Consider the following 12290-nt stretch of genomic DNA (forward strand, 5'->3'; position numbering starts at 1 on the left):
CCTACAACACCAAGAGCAAAGAACATATATTCAGATAAACATTGTAAAGTGTCTACATTTTTCAGGGTAATATAAACATCATCTATCAGATAGAGACTTTGTACTCAACATTAGACTCTACTGTATATGAACACATATAAAATTATTATAACATACTCTTAACAATTTGAACAGCATATTAGAGTAAGCCCAGAAAAAGATCATTTAGTCCTTTAAAGCATTAATATTACATAGCCATTTTGAAAGTTCAGCGTTTTTCTATTTGCTAAAATTTTCATAATTGTGATATTGCCACGGAAATAATTTTGAAATTAGAGTATATAACCAAAATCACTTTTATAAGCAACTGTAACAAAGTAATAATACATATTTCTCATATCCCCTAAATTTAAATTTGTAAACCTAACAAATCTTAATATTATGTGTTGCCATCAGGTGGCAGTCATACATTAGTTATGGTGATACAATACAGTGAATAGTCTCATTTCTAGCATGTCATTTGAGTGTGCTAATAATTGAAAGAGAATTATAAAAAGAACCCCGTATGAGTACATAGAGGCTTAGGAAGATTTCTAATTACAGAGTCTTAGTGTAGAAAGACCGAAATAAGAACTTTAGAGCATAAGCTTTCGCTTCCCAAATCTGTCCTTGAATCCTGGGTTATTACTTACTGGCTGTGTCTCCTTGACTCCTTTCGCCATAGTTCCTCACTGACTACTGAAGATAGCTCCTTCATAGCACTCTTAAGGTTGAAATCAACCTTAGTCTTGGCACAGAGCTTCCTAGGTAGGAGACTGGCAAGAAATGCTAGTCACTGTAGGAATCAGGACAGTTAAGGAGAGAAGGGAAGCAGCTCGCTGACTCCAGAAATCCAGTGGAAGCCAAAGAAAGGAAGGTTGCAGGACATGAAAAGGAATCTTTGGGGAACAGGCAGAGGAGGGAGAAAGAGGTTCAGGAAAAGGGTGGATGTTAGGAAAATGAAGTGTGGAAATGACATAATGAAACCTCTTTATTTGTGCACTTAATATGATAAAAATGCATGTTTATACTTTATACTCACCAGGGAAAACAAACTCCAGACAGGCAGAATTTTTCTTCATCCTTCCTTTAGTGCTGAGAGAAACAGGAGGTAATTGGGTAATTCAACCACATTTGAAAGTAAAGAACACAGTAGTACATCCTTCTCATCAGGACCTCACACCTGTCTCTCTAGGTCTGGATTAGATACCTGTTTTACTCACCATTAAATTCCATCTGGTTTACTAAAATTCTGTGTTTAAAAAGCAAAGAATCTTAGATCATATTTCCCTTAGAAAAGGATCCTTAGTCCAGAGAGATGGCTCACTGGGCAAAAGAGCTTGCCATTCATGTCTGCAGTCCATGTGAGGATGGACCATGGGGACGGACACCACAGAACGGTCCTCTGATTTCCACACATGTGCTCTGCCACATGTAAGTACACACACACACACACACACACACACACACACACACACACACACACACACACGAAAAGTGTCTTCAACATAATATGACTTGAACATGTGACATACTTCTTTTCCCTCTGTATACCCCAAAAGATATCTTTTCCCTCTGTTAATTGGTTTACTGGTGTTCCATTACCTAACAGAACCTTTCTTTTCATAATTAAAAATATTGTCAAAATACAAACACAATGGAAGAAGTAGTCAACAAACTCAATATATATTTATCAAGTACATTCTTTTAAACTTGCCAAAATATATTAGACAGCCGATCTATTACTATATATTATATAAAATATATTAAAAGTCGATCAAAACATACCTCCTCTGGCATCATAACACATAACCTTTAATCCTAGCACTTGGGAGGCAGAGGCAGGTGGATCTTGGTGAGTTAAAGGTCAGTCTGGTTTACATAGCAAGTTCCAGACCAACCAGAGCTAAACAGTGAGACCCTGTCTCAAGAAGGAAAATAAAACCTAGTTCCTGTTCTAAAGAACACCATATACTAGGAAGGAGTGTGATTTGTGCCTGGTTCTGCTGAGGCAGAATGCAGTGACTGCTAGGACAGCAGTTAGAAAAGCATGTGTTTATGCCTGTGCAGACTAGAAACTACTGTTGCATGTTTGCTATGTTGTCTACAATGCCAAATGCACATGCAATGCCATATGCACAGGTATTGAGTGCAGTTTGAAAGTGCATCACCTGAAGCTCATAGTCAAATGCCCAAAGTCACAATGCTAATAAATCACTCCGTTCATGGTCATATGCTTGAATGTCTGACCAATAATGCAGAAGAAGTTAGCAACCTGGGATTGCCCTCCGTCATTTCCCATGTGTTGGGCACTATTCTGGATACTGCAGACAAAGCAAATGGTACAAGTACCATCTCTGCCTTTAAGGAGAAAAAAAAAATGAGATCTGAAATGTAAACTGGAGTTTTTCACTTAGTTGTTGTTGTTTTTATTCCACACCATATAGAAATACAGTGATTTAGGAACACTGAAGGAAAGCAGTTTAACTTCTCACAGGAATGGGTTTTGAATGCCTAGTGGAATCAGCATCTCTGCTTGCTAGTGTGCCATATTGACTAATGAAACACCATGTTACCAATGTTCCTTTTTGAAATTATTTAGGTTCGCAGATTTTCGGAGGCATTCTTTTGTTTTGAACACCCAAGAGAAGCTGCCATTGCATACCAAGAACTTCAGTAAGTAGCACAACTCCAAAATGCAGATCATTGTAGTTCCTTTACATCAGATGTCTATCAGAATTTATCAGTGACGGACTTCATAGTGTGTAAAGCAGAAGAAGAGGATTAATTTTAGAAATTATCTTTTGAAAAAGTCCCTTTCTGTTCAAAGGAAAATATAATAGACTTGCATTGAGTCCCCCGATGTAAGCTTTGTCCCACTTTAATAACACTGAGCAGCTCTGTTGTTCATATACCATCTTCTTCTGTCTTTACTTCCTCGGGTCAGAATAGCTCACAGTCATCATTTTCATAGCATATTTTCACAGTCTAGATGTGATTGGTACTGCCTTCCATGACAGAAAGATACACAGTTAAAATAGCTGGGCAGTAGTGGTGCACCTTTAATTCTAGCTCCAGAGAAGCAGAGGCAAATGAATCTCTGTTTGAGGCCAGCTGGTTGGTCTACAGAGAGAATTTCAGAACAATTCTTAAAACAAAAAATCCAGAACAATTGCCTTCCATCATTCCTATTGAATGTGGTTCGGACTTGTTTTCTTTGGCTTTAAAGAGTTGCTTGAAGTCATTTCACTGAGAAAAATAAAGCATACACAAAGAAGTGAATGCTGTATGAGTTTATATATGTGAAGTTTTGAAGAAGCAAAACTAAGGTGAAGGAAGTCTGAACAGTGGTCCTCTTGGGGTTAACAGACCTGGGAAATTAGGGAAAATGTGAGTAGATGGAAATATTTATTCTGTGTCATGTATTCATTTGCCAAATCATACAGGAGATATTTCAGCTCATATGTATTTTGCCTCATAAAAACTATAAATAATAACTGTGGGCATAGGGGGTAGTCAGTATTGAAGTATGAAAAAAGGGCAGATGTTAGCTGTTCAACTGGGTAATAAGTAAATGCAGTTAATACACTAGTTTGATTCTTTTGAAATTCTTATTAGAAAATTTTTTCCTTAAAAAATGTTTGGATGTTTTTTTTAATGTGTCTGAATGTTTTGTCTGAATGCATGTATGTTTGCCATGTGTGGGCCTGGTGCTATTGAAGATCAGAGGAAGGAGTCTCCTAGAACTATGGTAGATTAGTTATAGACTAGTTACATGGTTGTGAGCCACCATGGAGGTGCTGGGAATCCAACTGGTCCTTTTGCCAGAGCACTAATGGTCTTAACCATAAAGCCTTCTGTCCAGGCCCTAGAAAATCTTTCTGATCACTATTTTATATTAGAAATTTGTGTATCTTGTTTTAAATAGCTGTTCAATGTATTTATCAATATGTATTAGTAAAGCAGCCATGTGAAACACACTTTTCCTGTGTTCTCATTAAATAATTAGTAAGCATTGAACTTTTGATACTACTTCCGTGTGCTATTTATAGCAAATTTGGAACTTCAAACAGTGTGCATTGACGTTCATACCATAGAATAGGAATTAGCTTGTCAACAAACTATAATTTCATGTCAACAATTTGTTATCAGTAAGCCATAATTTTCATCTTGCCAGTTTTTATCTCTGACCAAGAAGCTTTTCCCAAGGACATTGGTTCTTGAGGAAAGGGGCTAGGACTGGTGGGGGAAGAGAACAGGGTAGATTTTAAAGTGGAGGTGGGCGTAATTATTTTTCACTACAATCTGACTTAAGAATATTTTTCAGTGCTCAGAGTCATCTACAGATGTGCACCGCTATCAAAAATACTTCCTTCTGCAGTTCTCTTCCACCCCTACCTATTGAATGTAGTGAATTAGATGGAGATCTCAATTCATTACCTATAATCTTTGAAGATAGGTATTTAGATTCAGTTATTGAAGGTAAGTATAATCTAACTAAAATACATAAGCTATGTATGTCAATTTCAGCATAGTCTTCCAACTATACATAAAGCCATTCCTTAGTATTAAATCATTGCCCCTCTAGTTCCATTTACTTTTGAGGAAATTAGAAAGTTGTAGTTAGAAAAAGTAGTCTTCATCCTTTGAGTTCTCACACTTGTGATAAACTTGAATCTTTTTTTCTTTGGCTAAAAGACTTAGATGCGCCCTGGATGGGACTTCAGAGTCTTCAGCTATCAGAGGCCAGTAGAGTGGATAAACATGAGACTGAAGAGAGCTCTCTAGCAGGACTTTCCAGCCCAGAGCTGAAGGTCAGACCTGCTGTTGCCTCCAGTATTTGCCATACAGAAGGTGAAAAGCAGCTAACAAAATCTCTAAAAGGAAAGAATGAAGAAGCAAATAAATCCAAGGTTAAGGTCACTAAGCTCATGAAAACAATGAAACCAGAAAACACAAAAAAGTTAATAAAACAGAACTCTAAAGATTCTGTGGTTTTAGTGAGCTACAAATGTTTGAAAAATACAGCATCCAGTGATCTCACTAAATGCTCTGAAGGCAATCCTTCACATAGTCAGGAAGAAGGTCTGGATCCCACAATATGTGGATATAATTTTGACCCAAAGACCTACATCAGACAGACAAGTGAAAAGGAAGCTAGCTCTTTGCCAGCAAATGCAGACAGAACTGAACACAAGGCTCCAGATACTGAACATATGCAACCAGACCAGTTTGATCTCTTGAACTCTGGCAGCCTAAATCTTTGTGCAAATTTGTCCATTTCAGGTAAACTTGCTATCTCCCAAGACAATAGTGATATCTCACATATGGAGCACAATCTGGCATCTAGAAGTTCATCAGGTGATTGCGGTGACTATCACAGAACTCCATCTTCGGGAGTTAGAACACTTGAAGTCAAGTCCAGCAGTAAAGAGCCTTTCAGTGGAGAGAAAATAACTGTTCAAATAGGACCTTGGGCAGAGCTCCGAGAGGCTGAACAATTTGTGGATAATTTACTACCCAGTTTTGAGTCCTCAGATTCTAATGGTAAATCCAGGTCTGTAGAAACAGCAGGGAAGGATGCTTTACAGGAAGCACAGTGTCATTCCACTGAAGAATCATCAACTAAGTTAAGAAGTAATCTACCTGCTCCTTCTACAAAAGAATATCATGTTGTCGTAAGTGGTGACACGATTAAGTTACCAGACACTAATGCCACATATGCCTCCTCTAGATTTTCAGATTCAGGTGTGGAAAGTGAACCAAGTTCTTTTGCAACACATCCCAATCCAGAAATATCCTTTGAAACTCTCCAAGGACCAAGTCCTTACACTAATGAAAGATTGTTTCCTCAGCTTTTGATGAAGCCTGAGCACAATGTCAAGTTCTCACTAGGAAGTCATCGCACAGAGAGCACAAGTGCTCTTAGTGAAATCCAGTCATCTTTGACGTCCATAAACTCCCTGCCTTCTGACGATGAGCTGTCACCTGATGATAGCTGTAAGAAGTCCGCGGTACCTGAGGGCCATCTGAGTGATAGTAAAACTGTATGCAATCTGGGAACGATGGACCTACCCAAGGGTGATGATTCCAGAAAGTCAAGTATTATTTTGCAACAGCAATGTGTTGTATTTTCGGGGCATTTGGACAATGACACTTTAGCAGTGCATTCCTTAAATCCAAGCAGTAAGGACCTTTTACAACTTGTTTTCACAGGTGAAGAAGATACTTCCAGTGATGTGAAAAGTAGCTGTGACTCCAAACCTAATTTGGATACTGTGCTTAAAGGCTCCCCGAGCTATGATACATCTAATAACTATTCTGCAGAAACAGCAACAACACTAAATTCAAAACTGATCTGCTTAGGTACTCCTTGTGTTGTTTCAGGTTCCGTTTCTACTAACACAGAGCTTAGTGAAGATAGAACTGTGGAAAGAAAAAATAGTGAGCCATTAAATCACAAACCAGTGTATTCAGAAGCCCCTGTTACTGAAAATGACCCTCATCTGAGTACAAGTGACTCCATTTCCAGTAGTACTGATGTGGTCAAACAAGGGCTGGTGGAAGATTATTTTGGGTCTCAGAGCAATACAGATATTTCTGACAGATGTGCTGTTAGCTACCACAGCTCAGTTAGCTCTCAGAAGGAAACCTGTGAAAAAGGAATGAATGATCTTCAGCAGGAGCAAGGCGAAGAGGAGGAGCAGGATCAACAGATGATTCAAAATGGGTATTACGAAGAAACAGATGGAACAGCAAGTGTTCACTATACAAGTGGAGATGTGCCAGGAGAAGAGAGACACATACAGTTGGAAAAAGGAAGCAGTGACTCTCTGAGGGCTGGTGTGGCCGTCCCTGCTGTTTGTACTCCTGGTTGTTTGTCTTTCCCAGCTGCTCCACGAGAGTCTCCTTGTGCTGGTAAATATTCTAGAAGTAAATTTGATGCCATTACAAAGCAACCAAGCAGCATTTCTTACAACTTCACCTCTTCAACTTCCTGGTATGAAAATTCACCAAAACCTCAAATACATGCGTAAGTAATGGAACTTAATATTGTGTGCTAAGTGTGTATCTAGAACAGCAAATATAGAGCCAAGAGGTGGAACCTTTTTCATTGTTTCCTCTAACAAAACATGCTCCTTTGATGAATTGTTAAAATGGTGAAATGGGTGCAATATGGGCAGACTGCTTCCAAATGGTCTGTTGTGTAGGTTAGACATTTTCTTTCAGCAGTTTTATGTTAGAAGTGCGCAAAAGCTAAGGGTAGAACCCTGTATTCATTAGGACATCATTCTCCCCTATAATTTTGGAAAAGAGCTGAGCTTTATGAGTACATGTGGGAAATAAGGGTAATATTAAGTAAATGAATAACATTTATAGAAACTCCTAAACCTACCAAACCCTAGTCGCCTTGCTTGAGACAGTTGTTTGCAGTAGCAGATTGATCTGTGTGCACTGGTTCTTAAAATCTACTTCAACCTAGACCAAATCATGGTCTGTGAGGTAAGAAGTCTGAGCATTGTGTACAGTAGATTTTTAAAGTTCACAGATTACTCTGGTTTATATATAAAGTTTATCTATAAAACCTAAAGCTAAAATGTGGCAATAGTTACTGATTTGAAAACTTATATACTAGCCTAGAATGATAGTCTGTGTCTTTAATCACAGCACTCAGGAGTCAGAGGCAGGCAGATCTTTGTGAGTTCAAGGCTAGCTCGCCCTACTAGGGAGTATCACGACCACATATAAACAAATAAACAAAAACTGCTACTACCTTTTGGGTTCTTCTCACTTTTTCTGAAGTACCAGAAAGCAAAGTCTTGTGTGTCTTCACCCAGTGTATACTACACAGACCACTATTCACCATCTCCTCCATGTCCAGGTTTCTAAGCCAAATGGGTGTCATGTTAAATAGCAGTTTTGATGTTTACAGTCTTCAAGTTAGATTTGTTAGCATGCCAAATACTGGATGCTGCCAGTTATAGTCACATGCTTCTCTTGGTTCTGCTCCTTTTGGTACTTTGAGAGAAAATTCCAAGTAACCCACCCTGCTTGAATACCATGCTCACTGCTGTGCTTTCTATGAGAGCTTCTTTTAAATTGTAATAGAGCAAAGAAGAATGACTGATTACATGATAAATGCCAAATTGCCACTTTGCAGTATCTGTTTTAGTTTTCTGTGCATGTAATATTAAATTATACATAAAGTGTAACCACTTCTGACATGAGCAGCTTGAGGCTTGAAGTGTTCCCTGTGTGTAATGAGAACATGCTCTAAGAGTAGCGGAAAAGTTGTCCTCAGATAAAATCATCTAGATGACCCCAGGTGGTTCCACGGATTTTACAGATACTATTCATCTTCGTTCCTGCTCTTGTCTAAAGTCATCATGTTCTCTCTTGCTTTCTACTATCTTTAGTAATGGATGTTTTCTCTAAAATTCCACTTCAGCTTCCTTCAGGCCAAAGAAGAGCTGAAGCAGCTTAAACTGCCTGGCTTCATGTACAGTGACGTCCCTCTGCTGGCACCCTCAGCGCCTTACTTCAGCATGGAAGAGGAGGATGGCTCTGAGGACGGCGTGCATCTCATAGTCTGTGTCCATGGCTTAGATGGTATGTGGCAGCTCAGTAGCTTTTCCTAATAGAACATTGAGTTTTCTGTTGAACTTGAAAGATGGTGAGTTGATAGATTAGTTGTATATTACATTTTGAAACAGAAACATGCTTAACTTTACCAAATGTAATATTAGATTTTCTTTTTTTGTTGTTGGTTTTTAAGTAAATTTGCCATGGATCTGACACTTAGATGTAAGGGTTTTAATTTTTCTGTATTCTCATTGATTTTATCAGCTATAACCTCAGGACTGAGTCTTTTGACCTTGCTTCTTAAACCTTACAGACTGAAAAAGATGGATACCCTTACTAATTGAAGGCATCACTAACTTCATGTTGTAGCTTCACAACAGCAGCCACGGCTCCTCAGCAGATTTGTCTTTCTGGGTTGATTAGAAAAAGCCAACAGTTTCTAGATCAGCATGATAGATTACTGTAATTCCACAGTAAACTATTGTGTAAGATATAAAAATATTAAACAAAGATATTCTTTAAAGGCCCTTCAAGAAATAAAATACCTTCAATTCCAACCTTTTAGCCCTATCCTCAAATAATGTGATGTCAAAGAATTATCTCCTAAATAAGACTTGTTGACAGTAGAATTTCCTGGCAGATTTCCTTCCTTCATTGAAATTTTCAAACTGCAGATTGTTCTTCGGTCACATACCTTGGTTCAGAACAATAAGGAAAAGATGGAATGCAGCCCATCCTTTAGGTACCCCAACTGTGGTACCAAATCTGGTAACAACGACATACCAGCACTTCCCTACAAAGACTGTTTGACACTGTGAATAAAACTCTAGCTAGTAGTATCAATATACTAAATTGCTATAACAAAATTTAAATTTCCAGAATACAAAAGTAAATATAAAGACATTTCTTTAAAGTGTACTACATTAAGTAAACTAATAAGAATAATTGATGAGCTGGGTGGTGGTGGCGCACGTCTTTAATCCCAGCACTCAGGAGGCAGAGCCAGGTGGATCTCTGTGAGTTTGAGTCCAGCCTGGTCTACAGAGTGAGTTCTAGGACAGGCACCAAAACTACACAGAGAAACCCTGTCTCGAAAAAACAAAAAAGGGGGTTGGAGATTTAGCTCAGTGGTAGAGCGCTTGCCTAGCAAGCTCAAGGCCCTGGGTTCGATCCTCAGCTCAAAAAAAAACAGAATGATTGAGATTCAATAGCCTTTCCCAGTCAATGTGTATGCATCAAACATTAGTTAGTAAGTAGAACTACTCTCTAACCCATAAATGTGACTAATCAGATATATTTCTAAGCTGTATAAAACTTTAATTAGTAGTGAACATAAGAGGTGTTCATCTTAATTAAGAATAAAAAAATACAATATCTCAATTATATGATATCTAAATGATAAATATTAAAAGGGTAAAATAAAATTGAACACCTGATAGCAGTGTGTATATATTGCTAGTAAACCAAAGGAATCAGAAAAATACACTAGTTTTTTTAAGATGTTCTATATTTTATACCTATTTGTTGTTTTATGTCTGTCTTATATATATGCTTACAGTGTATTTTCAGTTAACAGTTGTTAAACTATCGTAACCACCAGAGAAAAGTCACCAGACTCAATCTAAATCTAAACTACCTTCAAGATTTGTTGGGTGGGCCCCTAGGGCAGTGACAGAGAACAAGTCAGTCATTGATGGCTTCTGTATCCACTTGGTCTCTGAAGTCCTGTGCTGTCAGTAGATAAGTGAACCAAAACTTCTTAAGAGAGAAACTTCAGTGAACTTGCAAAGTCATTGGCTGGGAACTCTTTTACATAGCTTACTGTCTATCAGCAAGTGGATTAAGACATGAACTTCCTGTCTCCAGAAACTGTAAAAGTGCATGAGAGTGTATGTGGCACCTTTTTCTTCAGCTCTTCCTTTAAATATCATTTTTCATTTTCTAGGAAACAGTGCAGATCTCCGACTAGTGAAAACATACATTGAACTTGGACTGCCTGGGGGAAGAGTTGATTTTCTCATGTCTGAGAGAAACCAGGTAAATAAGGCAGTGTTTTCAATGGTAGCAAACGCTCTTACGCCAGTTCTGCATTGGCTTGTTGTGACTTTTGTGAAGTTTACCACCAGTTTATATGCTGAGGACGTACAAATGACAGATTTGACTTAGTTTTGTATATGAAACATTCAGAGTTCACATTTCTGTACAAAAATTGTATTAACTAAGCCATTATATACTGCTGGCCTAAAACATAACTAAATGAAGCAAGAACTATTACAGATACTAAGACTCCTTTCCCTAAGAACTTTTTTATATATTTTAATACAATGAATGCTACAGTCACTAACTTGCCTAAAAAATGAACTTAACTATATTGATAATACCTAAGTAAAGAATACTATGACTTTATTTGGGTTTTCGTGTTATGGTACACATTTTAGTATATAATCTGTTTTCCTTTTGTTTAGAATGATACTTTTGCTGATTTTGACTCTATGACTGATCGCCTTTTGGATGAGATCATACAGTATATTCAGATATATAGTTTAACAGTCTCAAAAATAAGGTAACATGTTATTACACAGTCTGTTTTTATATTTCTTTGACGTAATAGAGTTAACCTGTCTGTGGTGCTGTTAACCTAATCTGAGGTATAGAAACTGGGGCTGGAGAGACCACTCAGCTGATAACAATGCCTTCAACCAGTGGGACCCTGTGTGCTCACTATGTAGGACCCACACGATTGAGAGCGATAACTGACATCCATGTGTCGTCCTCTGATGTCTACATGCACACCGTGCACACACATACACACATAGATGTCCACACAAAGGAGTTCATTTTCATATAATGAAATCTAGGGAGCTGTAACTCTAAAGAAAGGGAGGAGGGAATATTTTAGAGTTAGGGAGATTGGCTCCAGGTCAAGTGCTTGCTATGCAAGAATGAGGATCTAAGGCCAGATTCCCAACACCATGTAAAAGCCAGCTGTGTTGCACAATCTAGAGCTGGGGGACCAGAGATAGTGAGTGGATGCTGGAACTTGCTGGTCAGTCTGTCTAGCCAGTTTGTGAACTCTGGGTTCAGTGAGAAATCCTGTCTTAAGAAATAAAGTAGAGAACAATAAAAGAAGATAGTTGATGTCAGTCTCTGACCTTTACACATATATGCACTCATATTACCGCTGTGTGCTTGCGTACAAACACTTATACATGCATTTACCATTAGGAAAGATTGTATTGTCTTATTGTATAAAGTGTTCAGAATAAGCTTTAGAAACAGAAACTAGATTAATTATATTATTAAAGGCAGATATTATACCTGTGCCTTTCTGAAACAGTCCAGTTTCATATATAATAATTAGAAGAGTCAGAAGTTTCCAAAAGATTGAAATGATAAGTGTTTGAAAAGATGAAAATGCTAATTACCCTGATTTGATGATAATATGTTACATATATGTATTGAACCACATTTCATCCCACAGATACATATAAATAATATATGTCAGCTAACACTTACAAATTATTTTTCTCAAATTTTTTTGGTCTGTATATGTACGTGCAGATGCACATGCATGTGTATTCACACACACAGGAGACCAGAGGACAACTGTACATGTCAGTCCTCCTCGGGCTCTGTCTACCCTGTTTTTGAGACGGGCTCTCTTGACCTTACCAAGTAGACCAAACTGG

The 12290-nt window shown here is 37.9% G+C and overlaps 1 protein-coding gene across 10 annotated transcripts in view; it reads left to right on the forward strand.

The window, feature by feature from the left end:
* Fam135a (family with sequence similarity 135 member A) overlaps positions 1-12290 on the forward strand; it is an 81402-nt gene that overhangs the window by 55226 nt on the left and 13886 nt on the right. For 7 of the 10 annotated variants that reach the window (XM_028867992.2, XM_028867990.2, XM_028867993.2 and 4 more), the window contains 6 exons: positions 2621-2694; positions 4346-4500; positions 4717-7051; positions 8468-8628; positions 10547-10638; positions 11067-11164. In XM_028867992.2, the coding sequence (XP_028723825.1) occupies positions 2621-2694; positions 4346-4500; positions 4717-7051; positions 8468-8628; positions 10547-10638; positions 11067-11164 (2915 nt within the window). Of the gene's footprint in view, positions 1-2620; positions 2695-4345; positions 4501-4716; positions 7052-8467; positions 8629-10546; positions 10639-11066; positions 11165-12290 lie in introns of those variants that run through there. The other 3 variants (XM_028867995.2, XM_028867996.2, XM_028867997.2) reach the window with 2 other exon arrangements.

Source organism: Peromyscus leucopus, chromosome 16_21 (genome assembly GCF_004664715.2).
Source record: "Peromyscus leucopus breed LL Stock chromosome 16_21, UCI_PerLeu_2.1, whole genome shotgun sequence".
Classification (NCBI taxonomy): domain Eukaryota; kingdom Metazoa; phylum Chordata; class Mammalia; order Rodentia; family Cricetidae; genus Peromyscus; species Peromyscus leucopus.